This window comes from Zophobas morio, unplaced genomic scaffold, assembly GCF_036711695.1.
Source record: "Zophobas morio isolate AGI-343-1 ecotype UQ-CSIRO unplaced genomic scaffold, CSIRO_AGI_Zmor_V1 ptg000030l, whole genome shotgun sequence".
Taxonomy (NCBI): Eukaryota; Metazoa; Arthropoda; class Insecta; order Coleoptera; family Tenebrionidae; genus Zophobas; species Zophobas morio.
This window is the reverse complement of record NW_026972135.1, coordinates 12,145,379-12,169,092: the sequence shown is the minus strand read 5'-3', so window position 1 is coordinate 12,169,092 and position 23,714 is coordinate 12,145,379. Positions and strand designations below refer to the sequence as shown.

Here is a 23,714-nt window from a genome sequence, read left to right as displayed (position 1 = left end):
AATAAATGATGATTAAAATAAATCATCGATGCCGGCGATCCAGCGCGTCATGATTACATTTGTGGCGGCACAATAATAGCTGGGTAAGCGAAGTAAAGATCAGCCGATCTGTAGCCTAGTGGTCAAGCCACCTGCCCGGCAAGCGGGATATGTGCGGTTCGGTTCCGACGTGTTTTTTCAGAGATATAGAGAAGGAGAATGAGCTTAGACTTCTGCGCATAGGTACACTATGGGTTATCAGTTACCCTTAAAGTTTTGTTTACCTATGAGGTTACGACGTTGTTGAACCAGTTGTAATTTGGAGTTAAAATTATTACTTAATTTGTTTTACCGTTAGTGCACGTGTGAACGTGCTTGTTAGTGTTAAAGGACATTATTATTGACAACAAACATGTCTTGTACAGTTTCTCACTGTAAAAATTGTGAACGATTTCGTTCAGAAGGTGTATGTTTTCTTCATTATCTTATTAAAATCGAATACGTAGGTATTTATAATTAATAACAATTGGTTATTGCAATACTATGTGATCAATATTTATTATATCTAATTTTAGGTTTCCGAAAGATCGAGAACTTTTAAACAAGTGGCTGATTGTTGTGAAAAAAGATGACAGCTTCAAACTGACTAAGTATAAGCTGGTGTGCTCAGATCATTTCACAACAACTGATTTCATTGTTGTAAATGAGAGAAAACGATTGAAATCAAACTCAATTCCAAGTGTGAATTTAGATGAAAGTGTAGAAGCTTCTTCAACTTCAAAGAGTACTGTGACTGCTACTTCAGCTGATATTTGAGAAGATTCTCCATCGATTATACCTCAAGGTGTAAAGAGGGCATTAATGTTTGAATATTTTATCATATTGAATTTTTACTACTGTTAATAATTACTATTTAGTGCTGCGCAGAGATACCATGGAAAAAGTAGTAGCAGTACAAGTGGAAGTAAAAGCAAGAACTCAAAAAGTAGTTTTGACAGTAGAGAAGGTGATAAGCTGGCGTTACATAAAGAAACTACATGAAGAAGAATTCCTAAATGTTGCAAACAATAAATTGAAAAAGGCACATTTGGAGTGGCGGCAACATAAAATGAAAGTAAGTTGTTTTCCTGACAATATTCCTTATTGACATTAATAATTAAGTTCTATTATAGGTGAGTTTAGCAGCACAAACTCTTAGCAAGAGTTGCGGATGCACTTGAATTTTTAAAAGATCTCGGTATTGGTGACTTTCAAGGTTGTGAAGCAACAATAGAATTCATCAGAAGGATAGATTCTTTATTTGATATTCTCAATTCCCGAAGTGTATGTGCTAAGAATTTTAAGGCACCTTTGAGAGAAAACAATGAAGAAATCTGGGGTCCATTTCTCATCGACACCAAAGAGTATCTTCTGAATTTGAAGGATGTCACTGGCAGGCCTTTGTGGTGCAAAAATTTTGCAACTCACCGATAAACTTCCAAACGATGAACAATTTTTTAAAACTTTCGGCATGCCAGCATTCTTTTTCTAATTTAGAGAACCCACGCACTCGAGACGGCGGCCATCGATGAAGGCCATTTATATATTCTTATTAAACAAATAATTAATGCCTACATGTAAATAAGAATGTTTAATTTGAGCAAAAGACTTTCATGTCTTGCTCAAGGCACTTCTGTTAGACATGTGTACACATAATTGGTACTGTTTTCGCATCAATAAATATATTTAAGTATAATTATGTTTATTTATTTATGTAAGGTGGAATATATTTTAGTTGTAATTTATTAGGTGATTTTAATTAATGATTTTATACTTCCCGCCCAATAATCAAGCAATTGTCTAGGGATATCAAGTTCTGTTAGTGATTTGTGATTATGTTGGCAACAGTCAACTGATAAAATGGCTGCTTTCAATTTTACCAAAGGATTTTGTTTCTGCGCATATCTCTGGTCTTTCTTTGCTTACCTACAGATTGACATCAGTTTATCTCTCTCCCTTTCTACAGCGCGTCGTTACATGCCTATCTTCAGACTCAGTTCAAACCGGTGTCGGTGTCGGTGTCGGTACGGAAAAACGTTACCTCGTAGCTCGAACTCTACATCCTAGTCCGGCGCGCGTCGTATACGTGTTCTATAATACGAAAAGAAAGGAGTTAAAACTCCAAAAAATATCATATGTTATTCGGATTAGAATTGTGCAGAAATATAAACATTACACAATAAAATAGGCAATGGACACAACGTGACTTCTTACACTTGAATTTATTAATTTTTTGAAGATCATAAAATCATACTATAGGTGATATAACCTCCACATTCAATACTTACTTCAGGTAAACTACAAATAAAACTCCCACCATTGGTGCACCTCCCAACTCTTTATTTCAACAGAACATTACATTTCTACTCTTAAACTACATCCATAACAATAAAAAATTACTTACTCTAACACTCGCAACACGACAAAACTTAAGCCTTCTTCTGGCTGGCCTTCTTCAGATGATTCTTACTCTGCAGGTGTTGTTTAAACTGCATCTCCGAATTAGACGAGCAATTGCAAACCTGACAATAGTACTGCCCTGACGGCGTCCTGTAAACAGAACAATCGCCCTTATCCGCATCAGCTAACAAAACACTCGTCAAAATATTGTCATTCGGGCCCGCGACAATGCCACTCTCTAGTTGCTGCTGTTTCACTTTCTTCCGATGCTTCTGGCCGTTGTAGTGGCATTCGAGCTGTTCCTGGCAGGTGGTGGTGATGTTGCAGAGCTCGCACCTGAATCCTGGGGCGGGCGGTGGCGGCGGCTCCGTGCGAAAATCCTGGCCGAAGGTGTCGTCGACGCTGGGGTCATTGGCAGGTCGAGCGTGGCTGGAACTATGGGATTTATCAGAGGGTGTGTGAGTCGGGGCTCCTCTCCTTACCCTTCTCTCACCCATTTGCCGGTGGGGTCGTAGTGGCCTTTACCGGCGGGGGCCTTCATGCCGAGGGTCGCTCTGAAAGAATAAGAGTGTCAAAAATACGCGTTTTATGTGGTAAGTGGGCCGTTTTAGATGCTCCTTACCATTGAGGACAAGATAATTATTAATAAAGGCCATTTCAACACAAACGAAAAACTTCATAGGAAATATGTATCTTATGAACAGAAAAAACTCATTTATGGTACTTGTAGTTTAAGACAAATAGCGATAATATTTATCAACCTGTAGACGTGACAGTCAAACAGAAACTAAACTAAAAGATGTATTCTAGAAATTGCAATAACCGGATCACAATGCCGACGATCCAGACTTTTTTATTGCTCTGACTTTCGCTTATTGAATAAAGCACTACATTTTATTTTGATTTTCGATGTAGTAATTCACATTTGGTTAATTATAACTTGTCTAGATCTAGAGGCTCAGCATCCCCTAGCCTCTCTCTAACTACGGCCTTGTCTATGAGTTATGAAAAATCGAGAAAATATAAAAGTACTAAATTGCACGACGGACTCCATTACTCCGTCCTTAGGCTATCCTCGATAAGAAAAACAACTTGAAAGTGTTTATGTTTATACATCGGAAGAATATCACGTGGAAATTAGTTTGATTTGAATGAGTTCGTTCCCTCAAAACAGAAGATCAAAACTATTAAGTAGTAAGCTACAATTAATAAAACGTTCTGAATATCATTATTACAACTTTTATTAAATAAAGATGTTTGTGTTTTCACATTTTCGGGAAAATGGGGTGACGCGTTCTTAATTTGATCAATAAAAAATCTGAATGCAATGATGAATCACAAGTAAAAACTATTCATATTTTACACATTATGGGTAGACTTTATTCGGCAAAATTTTGAGATAACGTCATGAAGATTTATTTTGATTAACAATTTTCCATGCTTACAATGACTTTACAATGTCTGCAAGATTTCAAAGCGTTCAGTTTTGCAATTCTTGATTTATTCAATAAAATAAATTGACTGATTTATTAATTTTTTTGAGTCACCCTGTATAAGCAAGTCTAAAAAATATGAATGCATTGATAAATTACAAGTACATACTGATCATATGTTGCACATTTTAGTTAGGATTTATTCGGGAAAATTTTGAGATGACGTAATCAATTTTTTAGGGTTGATAAACAGATATATTTTAATTAAAAAATTACCATGCTTACAATAACTTCAAAACGTCTGCAAGATTTTAAATTATTAAGACACCCTGTATAAGCAAATCTAAAAAATATTAATGCAGTAATAAATCATAAGTATAGACTCATTGTCATCATACATTGTACATTTAAGATAGGATTTGTTCGGCAAAATTTTGGGGTGACGTCATCAATTTTTTAGGGGGGATGAGCAATTAAATTTGATCAAAAATTTACCATGCTTACTAAGACTTATGTTAGCACCCGCCCTTTATTTTCTCAGAGGGTAGTACTTGCTGGTACTTGATACAATAAGTCTTATTTTGGCAAATGACATATCCTCTGAGAAAATAGGGGCGGGTGGGCGGGGTTACTACTTGCTGAGATAAGACTGATTTTGGCAAATGACATATTCTCTGAGAAAATAGGGGGTGGGTGGGCGGGGCTAGCATTTGCTAAGATAAGACGGATGTTGCCCCTATTAAACTTGTAAAAACTTGTTAAATTTAAAAGGTGTTAAATTGCAAATTTCCATAGCAACGAGTTAAATTCCTATATTCTGACTGGATGTTTATTTTTTAACAATTCAGTCATTAATTTTTTTGAATCACCCCCTTTAAACAAATCTAAAAAATATGAACGGAGTGATAAACCACAAGTACACCTCTATAATCCGAACCCACGATTATCCGTACATCCAGGAATTCGAACAGAGGTTAGTTGAAATCGATGTCTCTTTAATCCGAACAAAAACTCTGCAATCCGAACTGAACTTGCAAACATGCACCGATATGCAAAAATAATGCATGATCTTCTGCACGTGTTGTATTGAATTTTTTGAAATTTTTAAAAATTACGATATTTCAGTGGACGTTTTCAGAAAAACGGTTGGAGTTTTCGAAGAAATGAGGACGGAAGTGACTTTTGTGGCCCGAAATCTACAAGAAATGTATTTAGTTAAATTTCGAAAATCGTCGAAAATGATGGGTCGAAATTTACATAGTGGAAAATCTCATTTTTGAAAAAGTCGTCTAAACATTCTGAAAAAATTCAGGGATATAGATCTCGACGTGTTGATTCCAAAAATATAGCGTATTTATGGTAACGGAGAAATAATTTCGGTAAATTCGGTGTGAAATGCGAATTTTTTGAAATTTTAAAAAATTGCGATAATTCAGTGGGCGACTATGGAAAAACGGTTGCAGTTATCGAACAATTGAGGCCCGAAGGGACTTCTGCGGCCCAAAATCTAAAACAGAGTGTATTTTGCTAAATTTCGAAAATCGTCGAAAATGGGTCGAAATTTCATTTTTTAAAAAGTCGTCGAAAATTCTGAAAAAATTCAGGGTTATAGGTCTCGACGTGGTGATTACAAAAATATATAGTGTTTATGATCATGGAGTAATATTTTTTCGAATGTATCTATTATCCATTGTTGCTTAAGAATACTTTATTTTTGTTTAATAAAATTAAGGTTTATTTCTTCGAGTTTGTTTTGAGCAATGTATGAAACTGTTATTCAATTCCCTTTCAGATTTTTGAGAAATTCTCTGATCCGAAAACATCGCTAATCCGAACACACCTTTTCCCCAATTAATTCGGATTATCGAGGTTATACTGTATAGACATAATTTAGATAATATTTATCCGGCAAAATTTTTGGAGGGGAAAAGCGAATATATTTTGATTAAAAAATTATTATGTTTACCATAAATTTAAAACATGTGCAAGATTTCAAAGTAATCGGTTTTGCAGATTCAAAATTAAATTGCAAAATCTTGTTTCATAATTTTGATTTTTTTTCCAAAAATCTGGACGTTTGGGGTAAAAACTCAACATGGCGTCATATAAACTACTTGTGTCGGACTATGTTATTTTATACAATTTAAAACCCATTTACTATATGATTTTAAAGTAACGTTAAACATTATTATTGATGGAGATGACTAGACAAATTTTGGTTTACCATCTACATAATATAGATACAAAATTTGACAACAATTGGCTCCGTACTTTCGGAGATTATCTGTTTAATAAAAATCCGGGACTGCAAACAGACAGACGGGCAGACAGACACACAGAGAGACGGACAGACAGACAGACAGACAGACGGACAGACAGACAGACGGAAACGGGAGACCGATTTCTTCGTACTGCAGCGGTCATGAAAAGTCGAGAAAATGTAAAAGTAGAGAGTCGGCCGACGTCGCTTACACTCGGGAAGTAAAAATCATTGATGACGTCAAAAGATGGAGAATAAAAAAAAAGCTTGACATGTTTTTGCATTTTTTTTCAAAAACAATGACTGCGCTTTTTATGAATTTTATGTATTACTTTATCATAAACCTGTAATCAACGTTTACAAAATCATAAATAAAAAAAATTGGTTGTTTTGTGAATATGTTACTCTGTTAAATGTTAAATTAAATTTTTAACATAATAAAAAAATGGACCAAAGTTATTTAGATCTTCCTTCGCCCCTGAAGTGCAATCAAACAAATTCAGAGTAATAATAATAACAGTGCTGAGTAAAATAAATTGCTTACTTCTTTTTTACTTACCCTATATAAGCAATTCTAAACATTATGAATGAATTGATAAACCAAAAGTGTAGATAATATTTTGCACATTTTAGGTGAAAATTTTTGAGGTTTGAGGGAAGAGATAAAAAGATAAATTTTGATTAACCACGCTTATGATAGTCTTAAAACGTCTACAAGATTTCAGAGCATTTGGTTTTCCAAGTTTCTAAGTTAAGATATAAAATGTTATATATTTTCATTTTTTTTTAATCAAGGCGGACTCATAAACCACAAGTATAGAAGTACGTTACCTTATAAAACTTAAACAGTATTTACTATGCAAAATTTTGAGAACAATGAGGTCATTAAGTTGTTGATGGCGATGATCAAACAAAATTTTACCCATACAATTTCACAACAAGCATTCCAATAATTTTGGAGATTATTTGTCTAAAAAAATCGCCAACAGTCTGTAGGTAAATGGAAACAGGAGACGTATTTTTTGATACTCTGATGGTTATTAAACGTTGAGAAAACATGAAAGTAGTCATTTGTTCGATGGACCCTTGGCTTACGCTCAGGAAGCAACAAAAAAATTAGAAGGTAATAACAGAGTAAAATAGAAACGAGAAAATGAATATTAACAATGTCGAAAAACGAGAAAATTACAGGAACAGAATTTTTCAACAAAACAAATATTTGTGAGAACAGAACGTAAAGTCGAGTAGGCAATGTTATTTTGTCAATTTTTCTTTAAATGTCAAAAAAATTTAAAACTATTTTGAAAAACAGAATACTCAAAAACATGTTTTTAATCTCTTGTAAAGAAATAAGTATTTTGCAGTTAAGCTCCGCCCCCTTGGTTCACGACGAATCAAAAAAATCATCACAGTTGAGACAGGGCGAGTGGGCGGGCTTACATTTTGCCTTTCGTCTGTAGACTTCTTTTCACAACATGAAACTTAAAACATTTTTAAAATTTAAAATTTGTACAAGGGAATATCGCTTTTGCAATTAGGCTCCGCCTCATTGTTACAAAATCCATATTTCCTTGCAAAAATGTACCATTTTAACCATGTTTTAAGTTTGTTGTTGTGAAAAGATGGCTATGTTTATTAAGAAAAAAAACCGCAAAATATAAGCCCCGCCCACCCGCCCTGTCTCAATTCTGATGATTTTGTTTATTCGCCGTAAGCCGAAGGGCGGAACTTAATTGTAAAATCCTTATTTTTCTACGAGAAATTACCATGTGAAATATGTCCGTAGATAATAAAAAAGAAAAGCAAAAGAGAAGCTCCACCCACCCGTCTCGATCTCAATCGTGATAAATTTTTCATTCGTTGTCAGACCCAGGGGAGGAGCGTAATTGCAAAATCGATATTTCCATACACAAATTTACCATTTTAAACATGTTTTAAGTTTCTTGCTGTGAAAAGATGACTACACATATTAAGAAAAAGTCGTATTAGTTTCAGTTTCGCTTGAAATGACATCAACTTTCTTTTTTTTTTAATACAGAAGGGTATAAGTTTTCAGTACATTAAATAATGTCCTTTTTTGTCTTTTCAACGATATATCACATGATACGATGTTATTTATTTGAATGTTTTAAAACGCATATAAAATAAAAAAAAAAAGAAATTTAAAACGATCATATGCAACTAAGTATTTTAATAAAAGCAAATTAAAACAATACAAAAACAATAACTTTAAATTAAATGTTCAAATTGACGACCTCCTGCCTCTAAACAATATTCTTCCTGGATTAATCCTATCACATTCTACCCTAATTCTTTGCTTAAGGTCTTCTAAGTCTCTTAGAGGTGGCTGATATCTTTTAAATAACTCCACCAAAAAAAATCGAGAGGTGTTAGATCTGGAGATCTGTCATGCCACTAAATTATTTCAATTTTGCCAATCCATCTACGAGGAAACGAATCATTCAAATAATTTGTTATTATTCACGAGTTATGTGGTGATGCACCATCTTGTTGGAAATACATTCTTTCTCTCACGACGCCTGGAACATTTTCGAATAACACAGGAAGTTCGTTTACAACAAATTGATACCCCAAGCGTGTTGAAAATGAGTTTCTCTTAGCCAGTGAGGATTTTCTGAAGCCCCGTAACTGTGCTCTTTTAGATTTAGAAAAAAAGTTGATGCAATTTCCGGTGAAACTGAAGTTAATACGATGCCAATAGTCTACTCATGTTTAAAAATAATTTAGATATTTGAATAGAACATGTACGCTTGGACACCCGGTATTTATTTAATAATTTTTTTGAAATAACGTCATCAATTTTTAGAGGACATGAATAAATAAAAATTTGTTACCGTCATGTAAACAATAAAACAATGTTAGTATATTTTTAGTGTATTTTTGACAAGACTACTGTGAAAACATCACACACTTATTACTAGTTGTCAACCCGGAATTTATAAAAGATATGCACAAGCACATTTTCACACTTGAAAAGTTAGGTTATGATTATGACGCTGACATTTGTGACAGATGACGAGTGGTCACAATCATTACGAAGCGGCAAAATTCAGACATTTCATAGCCCACTACGAACTTGATGACAAAGTGACGTTATGATGATGTTTGCATTAAAATTAAAATGAAAAATTAATAAATGAATCTTTATTAAAAAGTACACTCTTAAAAAGCATGCAGAATTGTGCTTCAGAGGCGAGGGAAGCTCTGAGTGCTCTTACTAAATAACTATAGACCCTTTGCTGTATGTAGTAGTTGCATCCAATCTTCTTTCACTTTGGTGTGTTTATTACTAAAAATTTAATTTCAATAAAACTTTACTCATTTAAGTCCTACACGACGACTGACGATTCGAAATCTTGAATAACGCTTGATTCGAAAATAGATTGACAAACTGAGTTCTTTACCACAGTTTCTTGTATTTTTTCTTTTTCACTGTTTCAACTGATTTTTATTTCCCAGCCCCCTCACAGATTTTGGGACTTAGTTTTCACTAAAAATCTTCCACGGGACGAGCCTTACGAAAATCAGGTGGATTCAGATCTCGCCCACATTTTAGTAAATTTTCAGCAGGTTTACTTCACGATGTTTTATGATCTGGTAAATAGTGTTCCTATTTTCAAATTTTCTTTAACAACGTGATTAACTGTTGTTTTGCTCCATTTTATAGAAGCTTTGTAAACACACATAAATTCACTTACGCCAAAGCTTTCATTATTCTAAACAATTAAAATTAAATGTTATCTAAAAATATATGTTTTAATGGTTACAAATTGTTCATTTACTTTCGAATCAAACGTTAAAAACATGACTTCAATGGATGAATTGGGATTGAACCCTTCTCCAGCAACCACTGTTTGTTTTATGCAAAAATTTGCATACTCATAAACTTTTTCCACTAGCTTCTAAATTATTTATGTATCTCACCAAAATTACTTTTTTTGACGAAAATTAACTCAAAATAGGTGCACACAGACCAGTTACTTACTTTCGATGGTTCTTCCCCATATAATGAGATTCAGCATGCAACTTCCCCGTCAAAGGCAGATCACAAACATCACAATAAAAATACAAAGGATTGCTTTCATCTCCATCAGACTCTTTAGCTTTTGGCATAATTTTGGCTCTTTTGTGCAAGGGCTCCCCCGTCCTCTCTGAGTACTCAATCAAAAACTTCCGAATTTTCTTCTCGTGATTTTTTGATTTGTAATGTAACTTAGCGACCACATTACTACTAAGTTGTGCGGAGCAGAGCTTGCAATATAACGGTTGAAACAGTGAGGTTAATTCTCTTGGGAGGGTTTCATCAAAACAATCAGGGATAGTCTCTCTCACTACGACAAGTACATAGAACCACTTCCAACAAGAGACAAAGCTACTTACAAATATGATTTTGGTAAGTCTTAGGCTTCTCGTACTCCCTTTTCTGCAACGACTGTAAAATGAGATTTCTTGCTGCATCGATTTGATATGGCGATATTATTGGGGGCTGGGGCTCTGTTAAGTAATTGTAATATGAGTTCTCCATCACTTGTTGGTTCATTATCGTGGGGGCTTCGTCGGAATTTGCTCTTTTTTTGGGTATTTTAAAGTTTCGGTCTAGTTCTTTGGCTGAAATTAGAAAATGTCAATGTTTTTGTGAGGTTATGTCTGAAAGTTTTTTGCGTTTTTTGTGGGGACACTTGTTGAGATTACGAAAGGGGCTTACCTGGGATGTACTCGCCGTCGTCGGTGGTTTGCATATTAAATGTATGGTATTTAAATCGACAAAAATATATATTTTCTAATTGGAGTAGGTGTTGACAAATGTCACAAACGTCAACAAAATAAATTATCAAGGACACAATAACGTGTAATGTTGGTTGTATACACACCATTTAAATTACACGTGCCTTTAGCGGAACGTCAAATAAAGTGGAGTACTGAAATTCCGTCGTGTTGTCCGACACGCTGATTTTGAACGATAATTATTTTTGAGTAAATTTAAACATAATGTCAAACGAAATATAAAAACACAATACAGAGCATAAATCTAGTTAGGACAAAACCTATTTGCAATCAATCTTTATGGAAAAGCAAAAGGTGAAACATATATTTATCATTAATCAGAAATGAAATCAAGGTTCAATTACGAGTGATTAATATCACAACCTTATAATTTAGCGGTGTTGTTCACATTTATTTGATCTAAATCAATCAGTTGACTATAGATTAAGTTTCTACAATGTCCTCAAAGTATTTAGACAAAATTTTTAAATTCGGGCATATTTTAGCCCTTACACCTTGTTTCAAAAAAACAAAACCAAGTTTGCTAAGCAAAATTTACGCTTTCATGGTTGGTTTATTTATAACAGCAGCTATACCTCTTACTATTTACAACAGACACTTTTACCAAGAGCAACGTAGCCGTCAAATGTACATAAAAATTGCACTGTGTGCCCTCCTAGACATAAACTTACTGGCATTTAATTACTTTACAATAACAGCTCTCGTTTTCAAGCACGATCAGTGGAAAAATCTCATAACAAGACTTACAGTTATAGTAAAAAACATGGATGGAGTTACACTAAAATTAAGAATTTTTGTTTTCGCACAGGTTGTAGGAATTGCAACTATGGTAGCATCGTTGACATTGTGGTTAAATGTGTATGGGATGTTGTACTTTAGCAGATACAACATACAATATCTCCAGTACTATATTCTGTTTTATTACGAAACACTTCTGTGTTTGATAATACTGTTGTTAGGTGCTTTATACAAAAAAATATCGAACCACTTGCGGTACCTAACTTTGAAAAACTACTCTGAAGCAAATGTCTTAACTGCTGTGAAAAAACTGGACGATTGCTTGTGTTTTTTAAAAGATGCTGTTGATGTTTTCAACGACATTTTCGCATGGCCGATGTTTTTAATCATTTCGTATACTGTATTACACACACTTAATGATTCTTACATTATTTTTGTCAATATATCTGTCTACAAGTACGATCACTATACTAAGACAAAAATTCTGGCGCAGTTCATGCTCGTTTCGTTGCTTTGTGTGAGTGTGTTTTTATTCTTAGACTGGATAGTTACTAATTTTTTTTAGGTAGGAGCACTTAATTTGATTTTTATTTGTGACGCCGTTCTCAAGGAAGTCGAAAAAATTCTGTCGTTATCACAAAAACTGAAGAGGAGATTCAAGCTTTTGTCCCCTCGGACGAGAGAGGAAATTTGTGAACTTTGTACCAGTGTGACAGACAATTTTCCGAAATTTTAAGCAGCTCGATTTTTTGAAGTGGATCGATCCGTTATTCTTAGTGCTCTCGAAACTATTGCTACGTTTCTAATTATTATGATTCAATCCCGAATAAGTTCGAATTGAAAAACAGGATATATATAATGTACCGAGAGTTTTTTTCTTAGGCTTTTACAAAATTAGTAATCAAAAAATATAGGATTATAAAGTTTTTCAGCGAAAATCGAAGTTAAGTCCAATATCTAAAACAACTATTCCCAAAAAAAAATCAAATAACCGCGAAATGTCATAATTAAATCGAAAAATGTTTTCCTATAAACACGAAGTTATTAAAAACAAATCAATTTGTGCCGGTATTTTTAAATTAGGCCCGAAAATGAATGTTAATAAATCTTAGTACGAGTAAAATGTGTTGAGTTAGTGCTGTGACTATGAAGGAAAGTGGAAAGGGCAAGTACAATTTGAATTTCAATAGTGGTTTCCTGTCAAATCGTTTCGACAATTTCTAAATTTTTATTAATTTTTAAACGTATTAATGATAATTATTAAGAAACAGAATCATATTAGTGCCGTGACTTTTAGGAAATGAGGTGGAAATGCACTTTTTAGGGAAGGTCATAGAAAAGCAGGAAAAGCGAGTTCGTTAGTGAAACCAACTCGTGCAAACGCTGCTTATAAATTATCATGACATAGTTAAATAATATTTAAATATTAGTTAATAATTAATATCATAATTAAACCGAGTGTTTTCTTATAAACACGAAGTTATTAAAAACAAATCAATTTTGTGGAAACATTGTTAAATTAAACCAGAAAATGTACAATTTCTTGGCCAAATTTGTAGATTTTTTTTGAAAAGCTCATCATGACCTTACTGTTACGCAACTAAGCGAGTTTTTCGGGCAAATGAAGTAAAATCTCGGCCTTTCAGGCATCGGTTTAAATTTTTCCCGCGTTGGTTCAGCAGGTCGCTTCTGTCCTTGACCATGGAACTGCACGATTTAATTTTTCTAACTATTTTAAAAACAAGACAAAGGCGGATCTCCGAAATTCCTTTAAACTACTTCAAAAACAAAACCAAATGGGTTTTCGAGATGCTTTCAAATTACTTCAAAAATAAGATAAAAAAAAGGCGCCTGAGATTCTGTCAAAACACTTCAAATACAACAGAAAGAGATCCCCAAGGTTCTTTCAAACTACTTCAAAAACAAAATACAAAGAGTTCTCGTGTTTCTTTCAAATTACCTCAAAAACAAAACAAAAAGGGTTCCCCAGATCCTTTAAACTATATTTTGTTAAATTACTTTAAAAACAACAAAAAGGGATCCCCAAGGTTCTTTCAAACTACTTCAAAAACAAAACAAAACGGGTCCCCATTTCCATCAAACTAGTTCAAAAACCAAGCACAAGGGATCTCCGAAATTCTTCGAACTAGTTCAAAAACAAAACACAACGACTCCTCGAGATTGTTTCGAATTACTTCAAAAACTAGATAAACAGGATCCCTGAGATTTTGTCAATTTACTTCAAAAACAACAATAAGGGAACCCGAAGTTGTTTCAAACTACTTCAAAAACAAAACGCGAGGAATCCTCGAGATTCTTCCAAATTACTTCAAAAAGAACATAAAAAGAGTCCCTAAGATTCTATCAAATTACTTCAAAAACAACACAAGGAATCCCCAAGGTTCTTTCAAATTACTTCAAAGACGAAACATAACCGACAGGGATCATCTGGAAATCGGGAATTTTCCAGAGTCCCTAGTAGTGTTTCAAAAGCAAAACGAAAAGGGTTCCCAGATCCTTTAAACTACTTCAAAACAAAGCACAAGGGATTTCCGACATTCTTTAAAACTATTAAAAAAAACGAAGGAACTCTCGCAATTCTTTCAAATTGCTTCAAAAACAAGATAAACAAGCTCCCGGAGATTTTGTCAAATTACTTTATACACAACAAAAATAGATCCCCAAGATTCTTTCAGACTACTTTAAAAACAAAACGAAAAGGGTCCTCCAGATCCTCCAAAGTAATTCAAAAACCAAGCATAAGGGGTCACTGAAATTCTCTCAGACTACTTAAAAAACAAATCAAAAGTGGTCCCCGAGAATTTTTCAAACTACTTCAAAAACAAAACACAGGAAGTTCTCGAGATTCTTTCAAATTACTTCAAACACAAAAGTGGTCCCTGAGGTTCCTTCAAACTACTCTAAAGACAAAACAAAAGGGGTCCCGAGAATCTTTCAAACTATTTTAAAAACAAGACACAAGAAGTCTTCGCGATTGTTCCAAGTTGCTTCAAAAAGAACACAAAAAGAGGCCCTAAGATTCTGTCAAATTACTTCAAAAACAACACAACGGATCCCCAAGCTTCTTTCAAATTACTTCAAAGACAAGACTTCACGGGCAGGGATCATCTGGAAGTCAGGAATTTTCTAGAGCCCCTATTAGTCTTGGTACACCAGAGCGACGGTGTCGGTATTCAAATTTTATATACTTCAAAAGCGAAACGAAGAAGGTCGAGATTCTTTCAAATTACTTAAAAAAAAATAAAAGGCTTCCCTGAAATTCTGTCAAATTACTTCAAAAACAACAAAAGGGGATCCCCAAGGTTCTTTCGAACTAATTCAAAATCAAAACGAAAAGGCACCCTAAGATCTTTCAAACTACTTCAGAAACAGATCAAAAGTGGACCTCGAGAATCTTTCAAACTACTTCAAAGACAAAACACAAGATGTCGTCTAGATTCTTTCAAATTACTCCAAAAACAAAATAAAAGTGGTCCTGAGGTTCTTTCAAACTACTCCAAAAACAAAACAAAAAGGGTCCAGAGGATCTTTCAAATTATTTCAAAAACAACACAACGGATATCCGAGATTATTTTAAATTACTTCAAAGACAAGATATCACGGGTAGGGATCATCCGGAAATCGGGAATTTTCCAGAGCCCATATTAGTCATGGTACACCCTAGCGCCGGTGTCAGAATCCAAGTTTTATATACTTCGAAAACTAAACGAAAAGGGTCCCTAGATTCTCAAAATCCTTCAAAAACAAAACACAAGGATTCCTTGATATTTTATATTACTTCAAAAACAACATGAAAGGGGTTCCTGAGATTCTGTCAAATTACTTCAAAAACAACAAAAAGGTATCCCCAAGGTTATTCCAAACTACTTCAAAAACAAAACTGAAGGGATTCCTCAAATCTTTTAAACTACTTCAATAACAAATCAAAAGTGGTCCCCGAGAATCTTATCTTTCAAACTACTTCAAAAACAAAACACAAAGAGTTCTCGAGATTCTTTAAAATTTCTTAAAAAAAAAGATAAAACACAAGAAGTCCTCGAGACTCTTTCAAACTATACTTCAAAAACAAGACAAAAGTAGTCCTTGAGGTTCTTTCAAACCACTTTCAAAACAAAACAAAAATGGTCCCCGAGGATCTTCCAAACTACTTCAAAAACAAAACAAAAGAAGTCGCTGAGAATCTTTAAAACTAAGTCAAAAACAAAACAGAAAAAGTCGTCGAGGTTCTTTCAAATTACTTTGAAGCGAGACAAAAATGCTCCCTGAGGTTCTTACAAACTACTTCAAAAACAAAACATAAGGAGTCCTCGAGGATCTTTCAAACTATTACTTCAAAAACCTAAACACAAGGAGTCCTCGACATTATTTCAAATTACTTCAAAAAGAAGACACAAAGGGTCCCTGAGATTCTGTCAAATTACTTCAAAAATAACACAAGGGATTCCTGAAATTTTTTCAAATTACTGCGGGCAGGGACCATATGAAAATCGGGAATTTTCCAGAGGCGCTAGTAGTCGTGGTACACCAGAGCACAGGTGTCAAATTTTATATACTTTTAAGTGAAGTAAAATTTCGGCCTTTCAGGTGCCGGCCTAAATTTTTCTCCTGCTGGTTCACCAGGTCCCATCCGTCGTTAAAAAAACAATGTCAGAACTTAGCACCTGTTATTGAAGGAATCTGCACACTTTTATCTTTGCTTTAATTTTAACTTATTGTTGTTTTAGATTCTTATTTTTAATGGAGTGACACCTCTGACTTCTTGGTATGAATACTTTTTATTTTTATCAATTTTTTTTCCAAAAAGCTGGATTTGTTCTGTGGGATGTGGGTGGATGTAACAATAATGGATCAAATTTAGAAATGAAAGTAAACGATGAAGAAAAGAATAAAGAAAAAAACAAGCAAATGCTTCGCTAGGAATAGAATCTGCTAAATCTTACTTAAGTTCGTCGACTAAAGAAGAACACTTATAGAGATGTGAAAAAAGAAGAATAGAGAGAACCTGAATTAGCTATAGGTATAGGTATACTACCATTGTTGTATGGTTTCTGAACAGAACCAAATAAAGGAAACGGCAAGGGAACGCCAAGGACACCAGGTACAGTCAAAACACTTCTACCGTTCGTGAAAAGGTAGTGCTTTAGAAATGACTGGTCAATCAAGTACCTATCAAAAAGAATGACAAGTAAACTACGATTGGCGAGAACTACAAAAGATAAATCTTTTCATAGTTATAATGTTAAACTAACCATTAGTTTTAACAGTGTTACATCCATTTGCTTAGATTTTAGAACATTTACATTACATCTTGTTAAACCACGTTATATGAAATTTAAAATAAAAAAACAACCTATTTCGTAAGTGAGTGATCCCACCTAGATATTTTTGCATATCTATATGATATAGATAAAGCACACCTTTTATTTCACTACATTTTAATGTTTATACATATTTACAACATACTAACTTAACATACAACATTTACATACATTGTGAGAGTGTCAAAAGATTAGAAACCACGAGTAATAAATTTACAGATCTGATGAAGGATTAAGTACAATAAGCGTATAAAAAATTAGAACAATACAACAGAAAACAGACATAAACAGAAATATAAATAGTACGTCCAACTAAAAATAACACAAATTTCGCCTAAACCACGCCATATTGTCTAAATGGCGCCAATATAAAAAACTTAACAATAAAAATGAGGTAGCACCAATACGAAATCTACGTAAAAAAGCCAACTAAATCACGTGACTATTTACATTCTTCCGGAAAGTGTCACTTGACATCTCGCATAAATAAAAATAACTTACATAGTCTACTACTAAAAAAAGTTAACAGTCTTATCCATGTTCCTTTTTGTTAAGCCACCGAAGCCGACTTTATTATCTGTCGATCGTGATATTAAGTGCTTGTAGCTCCTCCTTCGTCAATATCCTCTTATTAACAATCTTCGATCTTGGATCGAAATCGTTGAGTTTGAGGTGTTGTCTTTGATGACGTATATGTCGCGGTGAAAGCAGCTCGGGTAAAGTCGCCAGGCGTTCGAGTTTGTCTCGTTCGGCCAATAGCTGTGCGTGTTCGTGCGATTTCTTCAAATTGCACGCGTTTGTCCGAAGATTCGCGATGCGTGGCCGTGGGTGGTTTTTGGGGAAATCCAAGGTACAAATGTCTATTGTTGGTAACATTGATGTGTCACCAGATAGGGACGCTGTTGAATTTCGTCCAAGTAGGCTATTAATTCGCTGGTCAAGCGAGTTTGATTGGAGGGCAGCGTCCTTGATGATGGTGGGAATGGGTTTTGGAGTGGCTGTTGAAAAAAAACTACGTTAGGATGGTTTATGAAGAACGACATCGACAAAGTTCTTTGGAGAAGAGAATTTTCTCTGGGAGTGCAGTTACCATACTCTCCAAACAACTCACTACTTTGAGAATAAAAATGAAAATCAAACACATACACACACCAAAAATTATCAAACCCATGCATCAATCTTTCGATTAGAGTGTCAATATTCACTCCAAACATGTTAATAGTGTTATCGCAAACTCACACGCGCCAACCATGCACAAAGCTCCTTTGAAGAGTCGATCAGCCTTCAGAACGTTTCCGTCTTGGTCTTCCACTAGTATGGCCAGACTCAGATTGCTTCCGTTGGACCAATCTCGGGTTGCTGGTTTAACACTTAATTCAACCCACTTTGCGTTCTCCTGGATGACTTTGCTGTCAGAAAGGCGCCTCCTGACTGAAAACAAAACAACAAATATGATAACAGAACCAAAGAAACCTTAGAGTCACCTTTTTTCTTCCTTATAGATCTGCTATACCAATAAATGGACACTCTTAGTAATTTATCTTCTTCAGAAGTGCTACTGCTGTCACAATCCGGAGTTTTACCACCAGTCACTTTCGTTGTATTCTCTGATGGTACTCGATACAATCGAAGAGTTGCTGTAGCTATACTCATGCCTTTTTCGTCAGCGCTGCGGTGAAAGTTGTTGAAATACAAATTCATGACATTATCATTTTTCCAAGTGTCTTGGTCCATGTTTGAAGGGGCATCGCCTAAATCGTCAAAAATGAATTATCATGAAAAAGAAGAATGTTGCTAACGTACATGAAGGGTAATAACTTCGGATCTTCTCACTTATGCCATCATCCAAAAGTGTGCTGTTGAATAATTGCGGAATCATCGTTAAATTCATCGCGTTGGGGTTGTTTTCGTTTATGGATGTTGTCATATTCGAGCGGCCTATGTGGAGAAGAATGTTTTCTTTAAGAGCTTGGACCCAATTATCCCTGGCCCTGGAGGAAGAAACAAAGTGCAACTTACTGTTGTGCTGTACAACAATGAATGCTCGAGTGTTAAAATAGCATCAATGTTACCAAATCAATGTTTTTGTGGTTGCGATTAGGTATAGTATTAAATACATGCCGGTTAACATAGGCAGAACGCAAAAATCAGATAAGAATGCATAAACATTTCATTTAGTATTATCTATCAACAAGCCTGCGATGTGATGTTAAGCAGAAAAAATATATATTGGCCAGTTTTTTACATTTTCGGGAAAGTGGCTTTTAACTGATAAGAGTAATTTAATATAAAAGGAAAAATGGAGGAAATTTCTAATTTATTCCGAATTATTTTGTGTCTGTGTAGTTGGCATATTTCTTTAACGTAAATTTGAAGAACTGGAAAGAATTTCAGAGACCTCTCAATTTTATTTTTCAAAGAATCTTAAATAATCTTGGAGTGCTTTGACTTTTGTTTTTGGAAGACTTTGGAAGAGTCTCCTAAGTCCCTGGTGTTTAATTTGTGGAAGAGTGTCAAAATCCCTCGTGTTGTTTTTGGAAGTATTTTAAAGAATTTCGGGGGACCTTAGCGTTTTATATTTAAAATCTTGAGGGTCCTGGTGTTTAATTTTCGAAAGAGTATTGATTCTCTGTGTTTTATTTTTGGAAAAGTTTTAAAATAATCTTCGTGGCCCTTCGTGTTTTAATCTTAGATAATAGCTTAAGCAAGCTTAAAACCCTCTTGTGTTGTGATATTTAAAGAACTGGAAAGACTCTCGGGTTGCTATTGCTTTGTTTTTGAGAGAACTGGAAAAAATCTCGAGGGTCCGGCCCCTGTTTTTAGAACATTAAAATTTTTAATTACCGAGATTTCTAATGTGTTAGATTTGAAAAAACCTTAAATAATCTTGCCATCCATTGTGTTCTATTTTTGGCTGAATTTTAAAGAATCTCAGAGGTCCTTGGTGTTTTAATTGTGGTAATATTTTGAAAAAATTTTTGAGGTCCCTGATGTTTTATTTTTGAAATAACTGGATAGAATTTTGAGAGACCTCGTTTTATTTTTTAAAGAACTGGAAAAAGTTGAGGTCTCGGATGTTTAATATTTTTGAAAGAATCTTGGAATCGTCTTTGCTTTTAGAAGAGTTTGAAAGAATTTCAGGGACCCCTTGCGTTTTAGATTTGAAAAAATCAGAAAGAATCTTACGATCCCTTTTGTTTTGTTTTTAGAAGAGTTTTAAATAATCTCGGGTGACCTTAGCGTTTTATACTTGAAAAAAATCGTAATGATCCTAAGATCCGCTGTGTTTTATTTTTGGAGGAGTATTAAAGAATTTTCGGGGTTCCTAGTGTTTCAGTTACTGACAATATTTAGAACAATCTTGGGGGTCCTTGGTGTTTTTGAAAGAATCTTGGTTCGTTGTGGTTTATTTTTGAAACCATCTGGAAGAAACTTAGGGATCTCTTGTGTTTTATTTTTGGAAAAGTTTTAAAAAATCTTCGTGGCCCTTGGTGTTTTAATTTTAGATCATACTTAAATAATCTTGGAACTCCCCATAGTGCTGATTTTTTAAAGAACCAGAAAGAATCTCGGGGGTTGCTATTGTTTTGTTTTTGAAAGAAGTGGACAAAAGCTCGAGGGTTCGGCCCCTACTTTCAGAAGAATAAAATTTGTAATCGCGGGGACTCCCAGGTGCTTTAGGTTTCAAAAAATCTGAAATCATTTTTTGCTTTATTATGCTCTATTTTTGGAAGGATTTTAAAAAGTCTCAGAGGCCCCTGGTGTTTTAATTTTTAACAATGTTTGAAAGAATCTAGGAAAAGCATGATAATTTGCTTTCCACAAAGATTTTTGGGGGTCCTTGTTGTTTTATTTGTGATAGAACCGGGAAAAAATCTCTAGGTACCTGGTGTTTAATTTTTGAACGAATCTTAGAACTCCTCGTCTTTTAAAGAGTTTTAAAGAATCTGGGGGCTCCAGGTGTTTTAAGTTTGAAGAAAGCCGATTAAAATCTTAATGGTCCTTTGTGTTTTGCTTTTGCGAGTTTTGAAATAATGTAACACGATGGTGGTGTTTTAATTTTTGACAATATCTAAAATAATTTGTGGGAACCCTGTTGTGTTATTTAAAAAAAAGCAGAAAAATCTTGAGGGTCGCCTGATGTTTCATTTTTTAAAGAATCTGGGGGCCACTAGTGTTTTATATGTCTTTGAAAAAATCTGAAATAATCTTTGGAATCCCTTGTGTTTTATTTTTGGAACAGTTTTAAAGAAGCGTCTGGGAACTTCGTGTTTTAATTTTTGCCAACATCTGAAGGAATGTTGGAAGTCTCTGGTGTTTTCTTTTTTAAAGAACTGGAAAGAATATTGAAATCCCTTGTTTTTCAATATTTGGAAAAATTTGAAAGAATCTTTGTGGCCCTTGGTGTTTGAATTTTTGACAATATGTGAAAGAAACTTGGGAGTCCCTTATGTTTTGCCTTTCAAAGAACTGGAAAGGATCCTAAGGCTCCCTGTTTTACTTTTAAAAGAACCGGAAAAAATCTCAGGAGTCCATCCATGGTCCTTAATTTTTTGAAAGAATTTTGGAGTTCTTTCGTTTTGTTCTACGAAATTCCAAAGGTCTCTGGTATTTTGTATTTGAAAAAAAACTGAAAGAATCTTGGGGGGTTTGGTGTTTTAATTTTTGACAATATCTGAAGCAATCTTGGACACCCCTGTTGTGTTGTTTGTTAAAAAAATTGGAAAGAATCTTTGTTTTTGTTATTTTATTTTTAAAAAAATTGAAACAAAGTTTCGAGGGTACCTGGTACTTAATTTTTTAAAGAATCTTGGGGATTTGTGTTTTGTTTTTCGAAGAATCTGAAAGAATCTCGGCGACTCTTAATGTTTTAGGTTTGAAGAAACCTGAAAGAATCTTACGGTTTTTTGTGTTTTGTTTTTGAATAATCTCCAAAAATCCTAATTTTTGAAAATATTTGAAAGAATTTTTTAAGTCTCTGATGTTTTATTTTTTAAATAACTGGAAAGAATCTTGAGGGACCTCGTTTTATTTAAAAAAAAACTCGACAAATTTGAGGCTCCTGATGAACGAATGTTGGAATTGTTTTTTTTTTTTAAGAGTTTGAAAGAATCTCAGGGACCCCTAGCGTTTAAGATTTAAAAAAATCGAAAAGAATCTTGCGATCCCTTGTGTTTTGCTTCCGGAAGTTTTAAAGAATCTTAGAAGATCCTGGTATTTTAATTTTTGACAATATTTGAAAGAATTTTGAGGAGTCCCGGTGTTTAATTTTTGAAAGAATATTGAGGCCATTGTGTTTTGTTTTTGGTGGAGTTCTAAAGAATTTCGGCGCCTCGGGGGTTTATATTTGAGAAAATCTGAAAGAATCTTGGGTATCCCTTGGTGTTTTAAATAATCTTGGAACACCCCTTTGTGTTGATTTTTAACGAACTAGAAAGAATCTCAAGGGTTCCTATAACTTTATTTCTTAGAGAACCGGAAAAAAAGCTCCAGGGTCCGACCAATGTTTTTGGAAGATTAAAATTTTGCCATTCATTGTATTTTATTTTTGAAGAATTTTAAAGAATCTCAGATGCCCCTGGTGTTTTAATTTTTAACAGTTTTTGAAATAATCTTGAAAAAACATGATGTTTTGTTTTCTATAAAAATGGAAAGTTTTTTGTAGGTCCCTCTTATTTTATTTAAGGTAGAACTAGGAAAAAAATCTCTAAGTCCCCGAATTTTAATTTTTAAAAGAATCTTGGAACTTTTCGTCTTTTGTTTTTAGAAGAGTTTTAAAGAAGGGGCTCCTGAAAAAGTGAAAAAATCATATGGTACTTTGTGTTTCCTTTTTGTGAGTTTTAAAATAGTGTCAGACGACGATGGTGTTTTGATTTTTGAAAATATTTAAATAATCCTTGTTGTTTTATTTTTGAAAAATCCAGAAAAATCTTGAGGGTCTCGGATATTTCATTTTTGAAAGAATCTTACGGTCCCTGTTTTGTTTTCGAAAGAGTTCTAAGGAATCTCAGGGACCTCTAGTGTTTTACATGTATTTCAAAAAACCTGAAAGAATCTTACGGTCTGTTGTGATTTGTTTTTGGAGTTTTAAATAATCTCAAAATATCCTCGTGGTGTTTTAAATTTTGACATAATTGAAAAATTTTTTTATTGATAGAAAAAATCTAAAAGAATCGTATGATTTCTTGTGTTTTGTTTTCGGAAGTTTTAAAAAATCTTAGAGGGTCCTGATATTTTAATTTTTGACAATATTTGAAAGAATCTTGAGCGCCCGGGGTGTTTAATTTTTCTAAAGAATCTCAGTGCCTGTGGCGTTTTATATTTGAAAAAATATGGAAGAATCTTGGGATCCCTGGTGTTTTGTTTTTTAAAGAACTAAAGAACTAAACGGAATCTTGAGGGGGGGAGTCCATGTTTTATTTTTGAAGAAATAGGAAAAACATCTCGAGTGTCCCTGGTGTTCAATTTTTGAAAAGTCACTAGTGCTTTGTTCCTGGAAGAATTTGAGGGAATCTAGGAGCATCTGCTACTTTATTTTTGGGAAAATTTGAAAGAACCTTAGAGGCCCTTGGTGTTTTAATGTTTCGAAATATCTGAAATATCTTTGGAATTCCTGGTGCATAATTTATCAAAGAACCTTGATACCTCTCGTTTATTATTTCTAGAAGAGTTTGAAGGAAGAATTTTGGGGACCCCATGTGTTTTGTTTTTGGAAGAACT

At 34.1% G+C, this 23,714-nt stretch overlaps 2 protein-coding genes across 4 annotated transcripts in view; both read right to left on the bottom strand.

Annotated features, from left to right (window-relative positions):
- Positions 1 to 2,337: 2,337 nt before the first annotated feature.
- On the bottom strand, positions 2,338 to 10,954 carry LOC135137914 (zinc finger matrin-type protein 3-like). The gene is made up of 5 exons (XM_064067694.1): positions 10,838 to 10,954; positions 10,513 to 10,740; positions 10,118 to 10,463; positions 2,901 to 2,972; positions 2,338 to 2,853 (listed from the first exon to the last, which is right to left on the bottom strand). The coding sequence occupies exons 1-5, from the start codon at positions 10,869 to 10,871 to the stop codon at positions 2,448 to 2,450; spliced, it is 1,086 nt and encodes a 361-aa protein (XP_063923764.1). The 5' UTR covers positions 10,872 to 10,954; the 3' UTR covers positions 2,338 to 2,447.
- Positions 10,955 to 17,111: 6,157 nt separating this feature from the next.
- The window catches only part of LOC135138108 (uncharacterized), a 28,880-nt gene continuing 22,277 nt past the window's right edge, over positions 17,112 to 23,714 (bottom strand). The window contains exons 2-5 of one of the 3 annotated variants that reach the window (XM_064067974.1): positions 18,798 to 18,985; positions 18,479 to 18,745; positions 18,234 to 18,425; positions 17,112 to 17,992 (exon numbers count right to left, since the gene is read on the bottom strand). In XM_064067974.1, the coding sequence (XP_063924044.1) occupies positions 17,568 to 17,992; positions 18,234 to 18,425; positions 18,479 to 18,745; positions 18,798 to 18,985 (1,072 nt within the window). In that variant the 3' untranslated portion in view covers positions 17,112 to 17,567. The remainder of the gene's footprint in view (positions 17,993 to 18,233; positions 18,426 to 18,478; positions 18,746 to 18,797; positions 18,986 to 23,714) is intronic. The other 2 variants (XM_064067973.1, XM_064067975.1) reach the window with 2 other exon arrangements.

Bases quoted from the DNA above. Each gene is read 5' to 3' on its own strand.
- LOC135137914 (XM_064067694.1), bottom strand. From the start codon at position 10,871: ATGCAAACCACCGACGACGGCGAGTACATCCCAG. The intron at 10,464-10,512 runs GTAAGTAGCTTT...TACTTGTCGTAG, and splicing joins GACTTACCAAAATCATATTT to TGAGAGAGACTATCCCTGAT. The intron at 2,973-10,117 runs GTAAGTAACTGG...TTATTCTTTCAG, and splicing joins ATGGGGAAGAACCATCGAAA to AGCGACCCTCGGCATGAAGG.